Here is a 19,258-nt window from a genome sequence, read left to right on the forward strand (position 1 = left end):
AAAGAATATCTAAACGTGTGTGTGTGTGCACTCCTTTTGAGCCTAAAACCTAATGTCTCTCAGCAATGTAAGGGTATTCATTACACTGGCTCCAGTACCCCAATCAATTGGGAGTATCTCCAATCAATTAGCTCTGCATTATTTAGCCAGCAAGTCCCTATGGGATTCACTCAGACAACAGCAATCACTGTATCTGTCGTCCACTTCCTGGCGCTCTGGCAGGAAAACTGATAATACTGTGACATGATTCCCGCTTGGCGCATACCATTTATTATTCGTTAACCACTCTTCCCAGTTATAAGAGTCTCATCCTGAAAATGGAGTAAATGCCTTCTTTTTTATTTAAGATTAAGCTTAAATACATTTAAAAAATGTTCTCACGTACACAGGACAATGCATTCAAAAGTGACATTTATCTTAAAGGCACATTTTGTAAAAAGCTATTTTGACTCTTTTTGGAGTTTAGAATGAAATCGATTTTCTTTTTCGTAGACTGTTCTCTGCTACGTGTTGTTCACATAATCCTGCTGTACACTTGTACTGACCATCTGTGACTCCACTGCCAGCCGTGGGGAGGGGGGACAAATTAAAGCAACTAATGCAGTGACAAGACTTGTACTCAAGGGAATACCATTAGTCCCCAGTTGGTGAGAGAGATGGCCATCTGTGATTATAAAGCAAATCTTAATGTGCCCTGTCCTCAGGCGTTGAAAAACATTTGAGACAAAATTACTTGCGAGCACAAAATCCAGCATTATTTTACTGATTATTTGTATCAAATTGTATTCTTATAAAAACCAAAGAAGAGCAGAGTGACCTCTTAAAAGTGACCTTTTAATGGACAACACTAATGGAGTTATTGGTAAATATATTGAAGCTCATGAATCCCAAAGCCCCACGGCAAATAACAGCCTATAAGCATAGTATATGGGTGGGGCAGCTACAACATGTGCCCTTCTGTTCACCTCATATCTGCTGCTGAGGTGCAGTCTATTCTTGCAAGGGACTTAATAAAACTTAAAAGAGCATTAAAATATGTCCTCAGGGAGCTTCTGTGACCTTTTGTTACAATGTCTAATATCTAGTGGCAGTAAAGTGGCTCGGGTGAGCTGCTCACACTAGGATTTGATGAACATTTCTTCCAAGTCTCGTGTCAATGCTTCAGCACAGTACATCATGATAATAAACAGCAGAAGAGGAGAGCAGCTTACACGTTAAATGCCCTCGAGAAGAAGAAAAAAATGCCGCATTCACCATATGCTCACGAGAGCTTATAACAAGACAATATGTCAGCTGAGATGTTGTTAGGGTAAAAAATATCTTTCTCATGCTAAATACTTTTCCAGAGAATAGTACTTTGCCATCTGGCTCTATTGAACGGTAAGGTAATTGTTCCAAAGAAGCAGGTTTTGTGCAATTAGGATGAGCAAAAAAATGGTTTGCAAGACTTGAATTGTGTAAGCATGACCTACAGTACAGCTTATGAATCACATTGCAATTCTGTGAATCACATCAGCTGTCTTTCATAACCACTTCCATCATCTTGGAGGCGTGAAAGTGAACCTGAGTTTATTGTTGTGCTGCTTGATAAAGGAGGTTTTTCTGCCCTGATTTACGTTAGAGTGAAACTCCACTTTCTAGTCATACATTTCTCTGTGTTACGTAGAGGGCTGCTAACGGGCTCATGAGTTATTATTGATTTGCATATGTTTGCAGCTCATAGATTTGCACTTTTACAGCCAAGTGTGAAAGCATATATGCATGGTATGCAAATATGCATCTCTGGTTATTCCACTGAACATATTTACAGATGTAAATAGCGGGAAAACAAATGCACTGTTATCAAATTATGTAATAAAATTTGGTTGAGCCACCACATGCACAGAAACATTCTAATAACTGACTAGCAACTTTGATACATTTAGTTATGTCTTGGGCGTTAACACGGACCAAGTGACTATTTATAAAGTATTGTTTCCGACATTGGGAGGATTTACCCTTTAACTGACTATGCTCTAATTTTGGGGCGGAGACGTTGCACCTCTCTCTCTCTCTCTCTCTCTCTCTCTCTCTCTCTCTCTCTCTCTCTCTCATCGGTATTCACAATAAGTCGTGTCCTGAATTGCACTTGATAAGACTGGCCACGCTCTAATTTACCACAGAGGGGAAACAGGCGGCTAAAATTGCTCCTCAGAATATCATTCCCATGACGAATCAATATTCCACTGAAGTTGGTTGTTTGATTTTTTCTTTTTTCTTCCAAGGGCGACCTTTTGAACTCCTGTAAAAATAAACCTGTGATTTTAAAACCTATTTGTTTAAAGCTATCGCACAGCTAGAAGAGGAGAGATGGGCTCAGACTGCATATATAGAACAAGCACCAATAGGCCCTCTAATAGAAGCCATGATGTCCTTGCAGGCTTAACACAGGTGTAATCAATGGCATTAATTACGGCCCTGTTCCATTTAGGTTAGCCAGGGCCATGGTGTTTTCATTTCAAGTCTTCTACGTGGATCTACATGTCTGCGTAAACAGCATGTGTGCTGTGCGAGAATGGACACACAAGCAACTGCTCCAATAAAAAAAATAAAAAAAATGTATACTGGACTCACTGCACTTTTTATGAGAAGCCTTAGCATGCTTATCTGTGGTAGAGCACGATACAGAAACACACACAAACGCATAAAATAAGCCAGCAGCCCAGCACCCTTTCAATACTGATAAGTAAATGTAAATGTTGTTTCACAGAGAGTTGTATAAAGAGCTGTACAATGACAGCAGGTGGAACAACAGATTTTGGTTTCGGTATGATCTGTGACAGTCGAGACCCGGCATGTTTCTGTGGTGTCATTACCTGCGATTGAAAAGTGTGTCATCATCATTATGACGAGTCAGATACAAGTCAGTGACTCTCTCTCTCTCTCTCTCTCTCTCTCTCTCTCACACACAAACATGTCCTGGCTAACCCATTTCCCTTTTTAGGATGAAACGCTTTACAGTTGTTGACACATTAACGCCCTTGATGACAGACACGTAACTGTCTGGTTCAGCTATCAGAGCCACGACATGATTTTTAAGGTAACTGGGTGGCTTAAGGTATAATCCTACAAACAGAATCCAACATATACACCGACATCAACATGCTTCCCATTTTTCCAGTATCAGTGGTCACATAATCCTGAGCAAGGCCTCCTCCCTGTGTCTGTTTTAGTAAGCTGCTTTAAAGGGCCTCAAGTCCAAACTAGAAAAATGGAAATGAGGCGATATTGACACATAAACGCTGTGCTGACAGCAGGGATTCGTGTTTACATTGAAGTAAACGTGATTGGACAAACTATGGTGCCATGCATCCTTACCATCATGCTGTTGAAACAGTGTGTGGAGGCAGGTTACATTCATTTTCATCAACAGCGGACAAATTGTGTTTGTGCGGGACTTAATCAGATTGTGTGTTCTGTGGTGCTCTGTGGTTTCTTATGCAACCTCGTGCTCCATCAATTGGGGGAATTTTTATATTTGATTACTTGATTGATTTGATTACTCGCTGATTTAATTAACAGAGTAACCACAAAGAAACTAGCACACTTGTTCAGCCAGTCGAGACTCTCCTAGACTCTCCACCAGAGTGGTGGCTATTAAATACAAATGAATAGTAGCATGACAAATTAACATTTGGTCTACAATCGGCATAAACCGTGTTTCATGTTCACATAATTCAATCTTATATTTATGACTGTTACTTTTTTATAATTCATATGGATTCTTGAATGCACATTTGCAAGCCGTGAACTTTAGTTTAATAATTGATTCAACTAAGAATCAAATCATCAAATATATATCAGAGGAATAAATAAAATGCTCTGAGAAAAAAAGCCCAAGAACACTGAAAACCAGCAGCAAATCTTAGAGGATGTTTTAATGAGCAGGATAATTTAATAAATTTTTTTCCCTTAGGAGAATGCGAAATACATATTCCTTGTAAGGCAACTGGTTCCTGTCTGATCTAAACCTAAAACCACACTTCTAATCACGAGTAACCATTGATGATGTCCAAGATATTTGTGTGTATATTCCTTGTTTTATGTGAAGAGGGATTTTATTGGCCAGTGAGCCTCCCATATGCAGCTTCCATCATGAATTTTATTCAATTCAAAGGACGGGAAAAGATCATAGACACAATCTGGATCATAATTCTATTTTTAGAGGCAAGTGTGAGTTTAGATGTAGTTATAGGCCTGTAGTTTGCATCACAACAGCTTGAGCACATTGTGGTTTATGTCGGAAGACAGATCACAAAGTATGTATACAACCTTTATTCAAATTAGGTAGTCTTACTGAGATTAAGATCTATTTTGAGAGAGAGACCTGAGTACAGCAGGGAATACACATACAGAGTGAAGACACAGTGCAGAAAGGTTCAGTCCCATTTCAATGGAAACACAACTCACAAATATCTCTCCAAACTTTACAAAAGTAAGTTAAAAGTATAAAATATCCTAGTTCTAAGACGCATTGTCACTCCGTAAGTAGTGGAAAGCGGTCTTTCTAAGTTCAGTATTTACCCAAGGAGTATCTGCAGTCAAAGAGTATTTTGCATGTAATACTTGAAGACTAAATGATGAACTGGTAACAAAAATATAACGAGGCCACATCTGTAGAGCTGTAAAAGTACATGTTCGAATTCACAGTACAACCTCAAGCTAACTGAACTGAAAGCACCGCTGCGAGCTGAGCCATGATAATCAGTACATTACTTCCTGTTAAAAAGCTTTTTAAAGACAAAGTCATGATGTGGGAACTCTGTTACAAATAGGTAACGTAAGTTATTAACCTTAAAAACCAAAGCTTGTGTCTTAATTAATCCTAATTTTGTACCGAAGTGAACCAACAACAGACTAAACACACTTCTGAACTGAAGACAGTTACTGGCAGTGCTAAACATGACAGTGTGGTGCTATCGTGATGTACAAGAGTGCAATTTCTACTTTTTCAGTCAAAATGCACAACACAGCAGTATTAAACAAGAAGTATCAGGCCGCTATCAGTTCAACCACCCTGAATTTAAGTGATTTAATAACACAACCATTTCATTTAATTAAAATCTTCTTAGATAGTCATTGTTATAGAAAGCAAAAAGGCTGTATTGATAAAAATCTATAGCAATGCAAGAAATAACATTCATTGGTGTAGGGACTTTTCAATGTGCATTGAAACGGGGATGCAACTTCTTTAAGAAAAATAAATCTCAACAACTATGAATATTTAAAGTCAATTGGATGAAACAAGCAGCAAAGTGATTCATAATTTCCACCTTTAAAGTTCTCTCTTGAACGCAAACTTTCAACATGTTGGTACGACAGAACAATGTAAAGAAGAATGGAGCGGACCCAGTAACAACCCAGGAAAAATGAGAGTTGCACTACAGCCGTTGAATAAGTATGATGAGGTCAGACTCTGAGGTCAGTCTGAAACAACTTTTCCCAATAAAAGAAATTCACTTCCCCTAAATCTTGAGCCAAACTGCTTCACACTGCCTCATTTATGAACGTATCTTCAAAGTCAAGCAGGGTCAAACAATTACACAAATGTCTTTAGTCATGTACCTGAAACGCTAAAGGATGTTGTAAATCCTGGAGTGGGAGGAATTCAATCCTTTGCTTATGGACAGCATTTAGTCTGGCTGTGCATCAGGAGCGCTCACCTTTATGTTGGTGGGGGCTTCCTCTGTTTATTTCTTCACGTCTGTAAGTTATGCAGCATCACAGTTATATAACATGTATTAACCTGAGTAATGTCTGTTTTGTATTTCTATCATGTACAGACACTGATTCAGTCACCTCATCCGTATCCTCATTTTGTTTCTCCAGGTGTACTTGCTGTCTCATTTCAGAAACAACCTTTCTGACTAAAACCACAGTGTGCTGATCGTCTGAGGACATTTTTCTGAATTTTGCCTGCAGCGAATTTGTGCCTCAGCTGACCTTCGGGAGGTGCTCACATAGCACATTTGTTATCATTTCAAGGTAAAAATCCCCTGGGTCAGCTGAACCACTGAAAGGTCGTCGTTCTTCCCTCAAGGCCTAATGGCAGTTGGTTGGTGATTTCTGTCCACTATTCATTTCCAGAGCCTTATTCCAATATGGTGCAGCATGCTAATATCTTAATCGCGACACCGGTGAGTGCACAGACCTTGTGACATCCTCGAGAAAAGCTGTTTGCAAAGACAAGGCGAGGACGAGGCAAGATAAGATTTAAAGAGGCTGACGGAGAAAGACAGAGAGTCCTTTGAAAAGACTACATTTTGAGGAGCCAGCAGTGGTTGAATTATATAAAACATTGATTTTTGTAACAAAATCAATTCATGCACCCATTCACATACATCAGGCAGACAAAATATGGCAATGGTTTAAAAAAATGGCAATCCACTGCTGTCTGAGTGAGTCACAAGTAAACAAGACTTAGAGTCTAAAGCCATGCCAGCAGCTACGTGAGGCAGCAAATTTGAGCTAAATGCTAACGTCAGCATGCTAACATGTGCAGAATGTCATGGAGATACATGCAATCATTTTGGAGCGATTTCAGTGTGGAGGACGGACATTGCCATCATCAGACTAATCATCACTAGGCTGCTAAACATGGGGTAGATTGAGTTTTGTAGTGGCTTTGTTCTCATCAAGATATTGGACTAATCAACTGTGCTAATTGATTAGTTGAGTGATTGAGTTGTACCCTGCAGTGATTAACTGAAGGTTCTGGAACCAAGGAACACTACGAGGAAGAAGAAAGACATGACTGAGTCGATAAAAGAAGACAACACAAGCACAGCCAATTTACATGTAGAGTGTGAATATATAAAACAGACACGACTCAACGCTTGGTGCACATTTTAAACATTGCACAGAATTTCTCTGCTCTCCTCCCCACGGTTTGAAATTGACGAACCGGACTGCAGGACACAGAGATGAAACTCGAGATATGAAAAAAAAAAACAAATACATGCGGACACTCTTGCACTTAGCACAAGAGATGTTGTTTAAAAATGCATAAGCCATTAAAGTCAAACATGTTCTTTTGTACCTTCTGCCTTGAGAATACAAAAATGTTTTGCAGCGAAGGTTACAGCGAGCAGTGCAGCTCAGGCCCTGTAGGAGATAATAGACGATTGCTCAAGCGAATCATCGGCTACAGCACAATTTCAGATGACACTGTTTTTGTCTCATTCTTTCAAGAAAATCTATTTGTAAGAAGACGGCTGGGTTTAAGGTGGTAAAGTGATATTTCACTGCTGTCAGGGCCGTTGAGAGCAGAGGAGAAAAGGACTGTACTGTGGAGAAAACCATCAATGCTGGGCGTAATATTGACATTGCTTACCAAATTTATAAAAATCTGCATTTCATGGTTGAAAATGACCCCAATGCCATCGACTGTTTTAGATCAGCCCTGATCTTGCAAGGCCAGTTCTGAGATAGAGTCGAGCGTCTGGGACTGATCTACGTCTTGATATAATAAAAGAATATTAAGGCTTTGTCAGTAACCACTGTGTAGCATTACAATCACAAACTTGCTCTCTCCTTTCTGTGGACTGAAAATTAAGTTTTGAGAACATCACAAAATCTGGTGAATCAGTGTTAATGATAGCAATGTGCTTTCCTACACTGTGACAAGAGCGTGTAGCATTCATTTGGATCGTTTCAAACAGTTAGCCGCTGGCTAGTTAGGTCGCTAACGTTAGCTTGCTATTCCCAACATGTGTGTATGTGTACATTACCTGGCAAGTCTCATACAGCATTCGTTGTTTTACCTGCGAAAAATAATACGGCCTAATTTGTAACTATCCAATGAAATAATTTTGTCTGTTATCTAAGTAATCATGAACGAGGAAGTATAAAGACAGGAGACCGCTCGTTCCCCATGTAAAACGAGAAGTCAATGTTGATTTATTTGTCATGTAACTGGCGTAATGTAGTTACGGCACTTCCGTGGTTATTTGAACCCAAACAACGATCTTTTCCTTAACCTATCTAAATAGTTTTGTTGCCTAAACCGAACTAAGTAGTTTCCTCTGAAGACAGAAGTTAATTTTATAAAGACCGCATGTAATGAGCGGAAATTAACCCGTTGCTGGCTGTCAGGAAAACGCATGAAAAATGAAGAGTAACACTTCGTATGGTATCATAAAAACAAAGATTGACGAGGGGAGTGAGTCGGGGTGTAATTCCTGTTTAATTTGTGGTCTGATAAACAGTAAATGAATCAAGCTCAGTGCCCTATATCGCTATTTTCCAAGCCACTGTCTGTAACTGTCATATTTGTAGACGCTGCGTCGAGGTTTTCGCCATAAGTGGCCGTGGTTTCATCGCTTTGACCCTTAACCACTTTTTTTTTCTTTTTCAAAATGATGCAGTGGGTGGACTTAGGCTCAGACCTGGGGCTGAAGTTACACTTTCAAGTATTTGAGGTTACATGTCATTTCAAACCGCCAGTTAAGAGGATCAGTGAACTGGAAGACAGATTACTTTACTTCATACCTTTTCAGGTGAAGGTGACAGGAGCATTACATAACAACCACTCTGTTGAGTTATGTCACCATCAGTATAAAGGTTGTTGAAACACATAATGAACTGTAAGTTCAATCGCAGCACACAAACAACTCACTTTGCTTCTCCCTTGCCTCTTGTGTTATCTATCCATGCTGATCATTTTGGTTTTATTCGCTCAGGTTTTGTTATATTTATCTCTTGAGATTTCTGCATCCTCCCCAATACAATGGATTTGTATGAAAGGTTTCACATTTGAAAATGACACTTCGTGAAATTCAACAGCAACATCTTTTTCCAGAAACAATGTACTTTGCATAATCCACAGCACGCCCTGTCAACAGTTTTCAGAGGAACTGTATGATAATTCCAGTGGCAGTCACTCCCAGTGAGTTGTGTGGATTATCCAGAGTAACTGAGACACTGTGATAAAGAAGACACAGTGCAGTTGATGAGTTGAATTTTCCACGGTGCCCCTGTGGAATAGCAGTCTAACGCGTATACCAATGTAACAGCAACATCCTTTTTTGCTGTATCATGTCAGGTCTCTCTCTCTCATCTCACTCTCTTTAATATATGAAAACAATATATACAATTGTTTGTCTGTTCTTATGACTGTGCAGTATTACCTAGAAAGAACATGAAAAAAACAACATTTCTGCAGCGCTATGTGAAGAGGAGGTTTGACAATGTTTCCCAGAATATGCAAGCAAGCAGGAACGCAGCAGAAATACACTAACCACTGCCTCAGCAGCACCACCATTCAGAAACTGATTCTAGTCTTGAGCCCAGAGAGATTATGGCTGTAAGTGGCCACAAGTGTGAAGCCTTGCTCCAGGGCTGTTGGCAACCAAAACTCAGGGACGGGAGAGAGTGGAGCAACATCCTCGCCACTGCAAATAATGTAAATAAAGAGCCGATCAATATATATGTTTTTTACTTTTTCAAATTCTTCTTTAAAAAGATAGGCGACATGGTATCAAGCGAGACATTTCTTTGGAATGTTGGGGAATGTATTAATTAGGATGAACTGATCCTTTAAGCTCAATTACTTAATAACAATGAACATAATGAATAGAAGTCAGGAGACGATCACAGAGCCCATTTGAACACAGCACACACATCGAGGCTAATCTGTAGCAGTATAATATACAGTTTTAGTTTGGGATGTCTCACTGTCAGCTGCAGATACAGCCAATAGCCTGGAGGCTCACTCACCATTCACCATGCAGGCTTGAAGCAGTTTACTTGAATTCAGGAGCTCCATTAGTTGAATATTCAACAACAGGAGATGACCCCAAAATGTAAGGTTTCATGGGTATAATGAGGTTTACGTATGTTGACATCCGATACCCTGCAGTTACTCATGCAACACAGATGAAAATGAAGTCCAAAGAGCTGTCTCAACTGATGCATATATTCTGAACTGAAGTGGAATAAGATTTGTTTTGTCACTACCTACATCCAAAGACTTTTTTTACTATGTAGTATGAGTATTTCAGGCTTAAAAGACAGACTATGGGTATCACTTTAAACAGTATGCTGTAGTTTTGCTCTGAGGATTTCATGAAGAAGTGACAGTTGGAGATTTGTCCTAGATCAATCCTTCAGTGGTTAATTAAAAAAAGGAATCAAGGCTCGCGTCTTCCATAAGGTGAATGATCTGAGGGCTTAGCAGTGCTAGTCAAACAAGACAAGCCTTAAAACAACAAGCTTGCATGTGTGTTTCTTACGTGCAGCCAAGCCAGACGAACGGCATCGACACACAAATGTGCACTCATGCAAAACACATACATGTGAGCGTTCCTCCCAGGGGTTTCGCTCCTGTCGACCACTGTTCATTCATGCGCATATAAAACACAGTTTTCTCCGAGGCACAAAGCAGATGCATAAACTTGAACTTCAAACACATACAGAGCACATAGAACACCTGATCTCATGCTCTTCCTGCTCGCTCTGGGTTAATAAATTAAACATGAACGCTTCAGTATCTCAGCACATAGTTTATTTCTCTGCCATTCACACCAAATTGCTTGACCGTCAACTCATTAATCAGGATGTCAGCGTTATAAAGAGACATGTTTACAACGATAGAAACCAATATGGCAGCAAGACGCCTGTTTTGCAATTTGCAATTTTTAAAAGAACACAATAAATGCTCTTGTTTTTGTCTCCACAAATGATTTCTCTGTGTTTTTGTACTACATTCTATTTGGATTTTCAGTGCAAAATGCAACCTTTGGAAATGCATTAATGTATTGACGTGGAGAGAAATAAACAGTACAACACACTCTTGTGTGTTGTGTTTGGTAAAGATATTTATGAATTCCATCAATATTACTGAACAATCCAGGCTGTATCATTAAAAAGGTAGAAATGTTAAAAGTGTTTTAGGTTGAGCCCAGCAGTGTGTAACTGGTTCAACGAAAATTAGATTGTAAGAACCCTTCAGGTGCCATACGGCGACATAATTTGGTTTTCATCGATTATTGTATAGTTTTGAATGAAGTGTTTCATTTTGCAAAAGATCTGAGGCGTTCAGCTACTTGTGTGTTTGTGGTTGTGAGATTCGTGTGTCGTGTCTTGACAAAATCAGTCCCGTTTTCAAAATGGTGCCTAAGTAAAAACTGTAGAAGTCTTGCCGGATCTGAGGGGTAAACGGCCAAATGGAAGTGAAGAGGACTCAAGCTGAACTTCACATCTTCATTACTGAAGTTTGGATAAAGCAGAAGAAAGAGGAGGGGGGGGGGGGGGGGGTGAAGAGGACATGTATCTGAATCTCGCTTTTGTCTTCTTCATGTGTGTGTGCACACACGTAGGCATATTGCTTGTTAATAATGCAGCAGGTGCACACTGTGCCACACACTGTTCACAGCAGAGGACTTATAACACCGTATTTCAGTGTGAATATTCTACAGAGGATCCCATTCACACGTGTTGGGATTTTTACACTCGGCCTTAGTCCATAACCCCAAAATTTAGCCTAATTTAAACATAAAACGTAATCCTAACCCCACTTCTCAACAGCCTTTGAAAATATGATGTTTATGTTTTGTGATACTGTATTGATTCTCAAAAACACTGGTGTGATCTTTATACTATGAGTTATTAAAAAAATGTAATAAAATTTTTTTCTTATATATCGCCTTGCTTATAATATCACAATATTTTGCAATATATTGAATCGTAACCCCTGTATCGTGATACGTATCGTATTGCCAGATTATTGCCAAAGTACAATGCCTTACAATGCCCAGGTCTGCTTTAGAGGTAGACTTTTATTGGCCTTTGGTGCAAGCCCATTCATTAACTACAGAGAAAAGGGTTGTGTCCATGAATGTTTTTTGTACTGTTTATGTGAAGGTAAATACAAGTACTGTACCACAAGAGCACATCTGTCTCATCAGAGTTCCATTCTGCTCGACGGCTGTTGAGAGTTCCGTGGAATATGATGATGTCATTCCAAAACACATCACAAGTCAAAACTGTCTGTTTCTTCTAACCGTCTTTTTTAAGACTAGTTTGGAAAAAAAACATTTACACGAAGCAGGTTTCTCATTTGTAAATGAAGTCCAGCTTCATTGCCTCTTCTAACATGGACTTTCAAGTCGTCAGAGGACGCCAGCTCTCCTCCAAGTCTTCGGACTACTTAGTTCTGGATCCTGCTCAGAATATAACATCCAGCCAAGTGTTGCAGCATCCTTTCGCTACAATGGGCCACCTGAAGGACTTCTGTTGTCCTCAAAGTCTGAGCTCAGGTCAGGATAACCAGACATCGACCAGATCCTCCTGTGGTCCACAAAACCCACTGCCATTTTCGGAGGACGACAGATCCGGCATTGTCTACATCAAGCCTCTGGCAAAAAGAAAGAGGGCTTATGCTGAAATTTCACAAAGATGCAAAGGCAGCCCAGACAGCACTTTCCCCCGAAAGAAAGAAGAGGAAGATGTCTAGAGGTACACCTGCAGTAAAAAGACCTTATGGATAAATCTGGCAAGACAGCAAAGAAATCCCAGAGATCTCCTCCCCTGTGAGGAAGAAGAGGAAGATCTTGGAAGGTACACCTCTGTTAAAAAGGACCTATGGATAAATCTCGCATCCACAGTGTCCTGAAGAAGATCCTTCAGAAATACCACACATGAATCGGTCTAACTATGTGTTAATGTGAATGCTTGTCTATCTATATGTGTCATCTCTGACTAAATAAATGTGTTGCAGTGTTGCATTACTGCAATGTTAAAATATATCCCTCAGTTTTTACTTGTACAGTAGGCTGAAAAGCCCATCAATTGACAATCCTTTAAAAAGTATAAAAGACTTGCAGCGTTTTATCTGTTTAGGTCTCTTGATGAAAGCTCTTTTGTATTCGGGTCAAGCTCTGGCCATGTGGTGCACAGAGCCTAGACAGCCTCTTCAGTCAGATGCTGTGCAGTGATTTAGTTAATGGTTTCATCATGTTGATTATTTGCTGGTGTCTCAGCCACTATAGAATGTTTGCATGTGAGCAAAGCTGACGGAAAAAAACAAAGTAAGCTGGCCTGATTTCAGAGTCTGGAATCAAAATGTACTCACAGAAATAAACTGTTTTTGATCTGACACCTAAACACGTGTACCACACACATATAGACAGGGGACTCTCTATAAGCCATTATCTGTATAAAGCTCCTATAGATCTGAGGCTGCGCATCCCATCATTATCAGTTGTATGAATTGTCCTGTTTTTGGGCAGTGTCATGACATATGTATTAAGAATCCTCTTTCGCTCCACAGCCACGCCAACATAGGTCTGACATATTAGACTTCATTTTATTTTGCTTCATATTTTATATATATATATATATATAAATATACATATATAATATAAGGAGTATTTAGTATAAAATCTTCTACCACATTTTGACAAATCATTTTTATGTCGCATTATAGTGTCTCAATGTTCTACTGGTGGGTGTTGTTTTGGATGCATTTTAGTTGCATTTAGTTTGAGGCCCTTGTTGGGCTAACCCTTTGAAGGCTTTGAGCATTAACTGCGAGGGTCTGCTGTAGTTTGACAAAAGCTTTACAACGCTGTGTGAAACTCAAGTCTGACCTGGGACCCTCCATGGGGGAGTTGTCCCCCCCACAGCAATTATTGAGGCCTCCAATCCTAGTCAGTCATAACTACCTGAATAAATTGCCTAATTACATCCTCAAAGCAAGTGACAACATATGCACTATAGCTGGCACTGGAAACCACAAAGCACACAGGCAATAATATGGATTTCATATGACGGTATTATAGGCATGGGACTCACACACACACATATGCACTTAGCTAATCTCTCCCCCCCCCCCCCTCCTCGTCATGCAATTAGATAAGCGAGTGTTCGACAAGGCACTTGGCACCCACACGCTTCCATTTCGGTGCTGCTTTCATAACCGTAAAGCTCAACTCTACCGGCCCACTTTGACCAAACTCTATCAAACGGAGCCCCTCATCCCTCTCCAACACAGGGAGTCATGTCCCGACCGCCTACTCCAAACCAACTCTCATTTCTCCAGCTGTCACACAGTGTCTGATCCTAATGGAAGCCCCCCCCCCCCACACTCACTCACCTAAACCACATGGTTATGCAGCAGCTACAATTTGCTGTGAAAATCCAATCTGCTCTTTTTCTGTGTTGGGTGTAAAAAGTCAATATTAGAGAGTTTTGCATTTTGATGACTTTGATTAGATTCTCATTCCCCAATGTCATCAGTGAAAACAGGTTGTTTAATAAATGTTTTGGAAATTGAGCAGACCAGGAGAAGAACAGTGTTAATAGATTTGTAAGGGAAAATAAGAAAGAGGCTATGACTTCAGTGCAGGTTCAAAATGTACACCAATATTTATACTATCTGCAATAAAACAAGATAAAGGTGACTCATCTCCTCAACAATGGACAAAGAATGCATTGTCACTAATCACTGAAGAACGCATTTGGGACAATTCATACATGAATTTTCACAGTAAAGGCCTTTCAGTCACAATGCGCCCAAAGTTCAACCCGCTGAACCCAGCAAACAAATGCACGTGGTGTCTGAGAGAGACATAAAACATTTTCATGAATTCTGGGAGGTCACAAGCATTATCTCTGCAACAGCCGCTTTTGCCTACTCAGTGCTCTCGCTTTGGACAAGTCAGCATAAACTGAAACCCTTTATAGTTTTGAGTCTCTGTGCAGCCAACCCTGCTAAAGGTGGAGGCACTGCACTGCGGGACACAATGAAATGCATTAAGTGTGCTCCTTGGAGGCACCGGCTGCACATTTGTTCATTAAGTTCATCACTGATGGTTTTGATCCCCGCAGTCGCCATTGACTGCGTGGAAGGGCACCTTGAGGGCCGATGGACGGCCGCTGACAGAGTCATTTGTCAAACTGGAAAGGCCATGAATTTACTGCAGCCGCTGTCTTATCCGCATGTTTAACCCCCTGCACTCCTAACACACACACACACACACACACACACACACACACCTACACACACACACACACACACACACACACACACACACACACCACCTGCCCCTGCAATGTACGCAAGGGGATCCGGATCTGATGGAATTAGAGTGAGATAGAGTGAGAGAGCGAGGTAGAGGGAGACGTGGAGAGAGAGTTTATTTCATTAGGGGGAGACAGGAAGAGGACTGAGTGACATCATTTCAATGTCGCCCTCCCCCTCCCCACTGTCAAGAGCTCCATCTGGTAGACACATGTCACACACATTCATGTCGACACACACATGCGGCCATTCAGAATCCCCACGGACACACAGACCAACACGTACGCTGCATGCTCTCTCACTGAGTCAGTAGTTCACACAAAAAAAACACTCCATTTCACACATCCGAGCTATTAATCAGCTCCTTCATTGCCACCATATGGCTCTGACATTCTGCCCATGTTACTGTTCATGTAAGGGGTCCGTCAAGCCTGCCCTGTCACACGTCACTCACACACACACACACACGTACCACGTCTTCACTGTACCAGACACTGCCTGTTCGGATCAATTTAAAGGATTAAATCAAGGTTTTGGGGGGGATATATAGTTAACACACAGAGCTAGCATAATCAGGATTCCTAACATGACAGTACACGCAAGGCTTATAAATACTTATAATACTGTGAAAACCACGCCCACCTGATGGGAAACCATCACAGCCACAATATGCAAGGGATGAAACGCTAACGAAATGCCTATAGCTAGCTAAAAACATCAGATTTCAGCATGTCGAAGGATTACTTTATCACATGTGTACAAGGGGCGCAGTTGGTAAATATAATATTAATGCATGGACAAGTTAGCAAGCAAATGTTAGCTATGTGTACGCAAGCTAATGTTAGCACATTCCACTATAACACGGTAGGCCTTTCTCAATATAGTGTTCTTGTCTGTACTTCTGTTCTCGTTGACTTGTGAAACGTCATCATTTGCAGCCGAAGTACTGTTCCAATTCAAAAGTAAAGCATCTGGCCAAGCACCGTCCAAATGCCCGGATGTGACTTGCTCCGCCCCTTTTACCGGGGATGCATCGGCGGTGACTTGTCTATACTTGGGGCAGACTTGGGCAAGTCTTTTTGAAATTTGCCACTGGCTCTGATGTCTCCGTAGCGGTTAAACATGAGATATAATTGGTTTGGGTGTATCTAACGAGCAATCTTTGGTATCAGAGTATATTATGTGTTCCCAGGTAATGTAAAATCAGTTTGGCTTCGGGTAAAGTTAAGGTTCATAACTTAATATCTTAATTGAACTTCAACGTTGAACTAGAGCGCTGTCTTTTTACTTTTGACCAAATTGTTTGCTTGTCTCTATCCATATTGTACAGGCCTGTTATACTGGCTATCATTGTGCATTATAACATTTAGTTTGGGCAAAATGCTTTCTGCATGCTAAGTGTCGGGATCCCATTTCCCATTCTTCCTGCTGATGCCTCACATTTGTCTTCTGAAAGGCTCCGTTTTTTTACGCTTCGTGAGCTTATAGAAATTCTTTACCACGTTGGAAGGGAATCCCACCACAGAGTATTTTTCTGTTTTTTTCTAGCCTACGAAAGCGACAAGGAGACAAAGTCAATGGAGAGTGATGAATTGTTTTCCTCTCCGGTGTGGGCAGGACTTATGTAAATGCGCTCTGTTTCTATTGCTTGCGTTAAATCAACCATAATAAGCTTACCACAGAATCAACTCACGGTCCGGATAAGTGTACCCCGAGTTGAGATGATTTTGATATTAGATATTGGATGATTGATATCTACAAAATGTGAATGTGGAGTGATCAGAATAAATCATCCATGGGTCCCCACCCAGCAATTCTGAGTCTCCTTGAAAACTGCTCCATGTCATATAAGAAAATGAAAAAAAATGAAGCAAATCTAGAACTAAATGCTAAATAACATTGGGTAGGAGACTGATTAAACAATAAGTAAATTATTTATGAAATATACCATTTTTAACTTCTTAATATTCTGACAAATGCCAGCTGTGTGGAGCACAGTCGTTATCTGTCTAAGCTCTAACTAGGCTGTATTAGCCACCTGTAGGTCCATTAGTGAAATAGCAGATTGAGGATATCAAATCATTGTCTGTGTAATTTGCATTTGGCCACATTTTCCACAGTAAACGAACGTTGTGAACAATGAGGCTGTATTTAAACACAGTGTCGCTTTTAGCTAAATGCTAATGCTAACATGTCCACAATAACAATGCAAGCATGTTGAGGCTTAGAGGGTATACTATTTACTGTGCTCAGGATCTTAATTTAGTGTGTTAGCATGCTCACATTTTTCAGTTAGTGCTAAACACAAAGTAAAGCTAATGACTAATATGGTAAATATTTGGTCATAACCAAAATATTCGGTGGTGCTAGATGACAAGTTTGTTGCGGACATCAACATCTGTATCAAACTTCAGGACAATGCATCCAAGTATTGGAGGGATTTCAATAGTAAGCAAAAATGTTAGCCTCATGGTGGTGTAAAGGGAAGAGTTGTATATTAACCTTTTAGAATGCTAACATTTGCTAGTTAGCACTAAACGCAAAGTAGTTAACAGCTGAGGCTGATGCGGACGTCATTAGTTTTATTTGGCAAATTACAATTTTGACCCGATGATGGTGCTAGATCAAAAGTGAGGGAATCAACAAAGTCAGTTTCATCCCTGGAGACCATGAATGTCTTTTTATCACATTTAATTGAAATCCATTCAACAGTTGCTGAGATATTTCAGTCTGCACCAAAGTGATCGACCGACCGACCAACATAGGCATCCCCAGAGCTGCTAGCATGCCGAAAAACATTCGCTTAGCTACCAGGGGACACATGCATGACTGCATGTCTCTGTCTTCTCTCTCTCAGTTAGCTGAAGAAATGGACCAATGCTTTTAAAACGTGGTGTATTTCTTTAAATCTCCAAGCACCCCCCCCCACACACACACACACACATTTCCCCACCCCCTGGAACCTACGGAGCTACTGTAGAGCAAACGGTGCATGCATTTTTTAAACAGTATATAGTATGTGTGTGAATGTGGGAGCCTTTCTCTATTTAAGTGCAGTAAATGTATGTTCTGTGTGCGTTGTGGCTACAGTATGTGTCCAGTTGTATCAATGCATTTTTCCCTGCCTGTGTGTGTTTGTGTGCATCTCAGCATGGAGAGGATAGAAGAAGCCTCAGCGGAGAATCACACAGGAGGTGAAGTGTTCAGTGAAGTGTGTTTTGTGTATTTCGTAGTGTGTGTGTGTGTGTGTGTGTGTGTGTGTGTGTGTGTGTGTGTGTGTGTGTGTGTGTGTGTGGGAGGACTGAACCTCCCATGGCTGGATCAGTGGCTAACCGCAGGGGATGAGGTGTCCATGAGAGCTGTCAGTGAAATCCAGCATGACCACATTTTATGCATGAGCAGGTGACATTTAATGGATCGGCTCAGTTTACACAGATGGAAAATATGAGTATTAGTTAAAGAGAGAGAGTCACTGCTGTTGTGTAAATGATTAAAATCTCCCTTTCAGGCGCAATTGGTCGAATGCGGATTTCCTGGACAGAGTGGTCCCCAGTAGACAAGGCAAAAGGGAAAGAGGGCCACAGGCTGCTCCAAGAGCAAGTGAAGGCAGCAGTGGAGGAGGGGAGGTCCAGCAGAACGGTCGCAGCAGGGGGGCTGAACGAGGTCATGTAACGAAAGGTCAAACAGACAGATCTGTCACGACCACCCTGAAGCCAGACATCCTCCTGGTCTCAGAGGCGACTAAAACCATCGGAATGTTGGAACTGACGGTGCCGTGGGAGGACCGTCTGGAGGAGGTCCACTTGGGGAAGAAGCCAAAGTACGAAGAGCTGATCACTGACTACTGCCCGCAGGGCTGGGGGGCAAAGTGTGCGCCAATCGAGATTGGTTGCAGAGGTTTTGTGGGGCAATCGTTCGACAAAGCCATGAGTGCTCTGAGCGCCACCGGTAATGTACTTTCAGAGTAATTCAGATTAAATCATCTTAGGTCAGCAAAATGTGCATAAAATATGTGGTTTGTGCAGAAAAGCTTGCTCCTAATTTGATGTCGACGGTCTTGTATGGCGTTATGAATGGATGGCATGCGCTTATAAGCACTTTCACATTTCTGTACAGCAACTGGAACATTATAGTTCCCATTTAAGAACCCCATTCAATGCCCCATTCAATATCTGGCAAATCAAGGTTTTATAAAAA

At 40.9% G+C, this 19,258-nt stretch overlaps 1 protein-coding gene across 1 annotated transcript; it reads left to right on the plus strand.

Annotated features, from left to right (window-relative positions):
• Positions 1-12,133: 12,133 nt before the first annotated feature.
• On the plus strand, positions 12,134-19,258 carry LOC306713261 (uncharacterized protein; the record flags this gene model as incomplete). Its single annotated transcript, XM_079182914.1, has 4 exons — positions 12,134-12,397; positions 17,978-18,049; positions 18,212-18,255; positions 18,570-19,258. 4 exons carry the CDS (start codon positions 12,134-12,136, stop codon positions 19,027-19,029), a joined length of 840 nt encoding a protein of 279 aa, XP_079039040.1. The 3' UTR covers positions 19,030-19,258.

Source organism: Pholis gunnellus (assembly GCF_910591455.1).
Source record: "Pholis gunnellus genome assembly, chromosome: 21".
NCBI classification, from domain to species: Eukaryota; Metazoa; Chordata; class Actinopteri; order Perciformes; family Pholidae; genus Pholis; species Pholis gunnellus.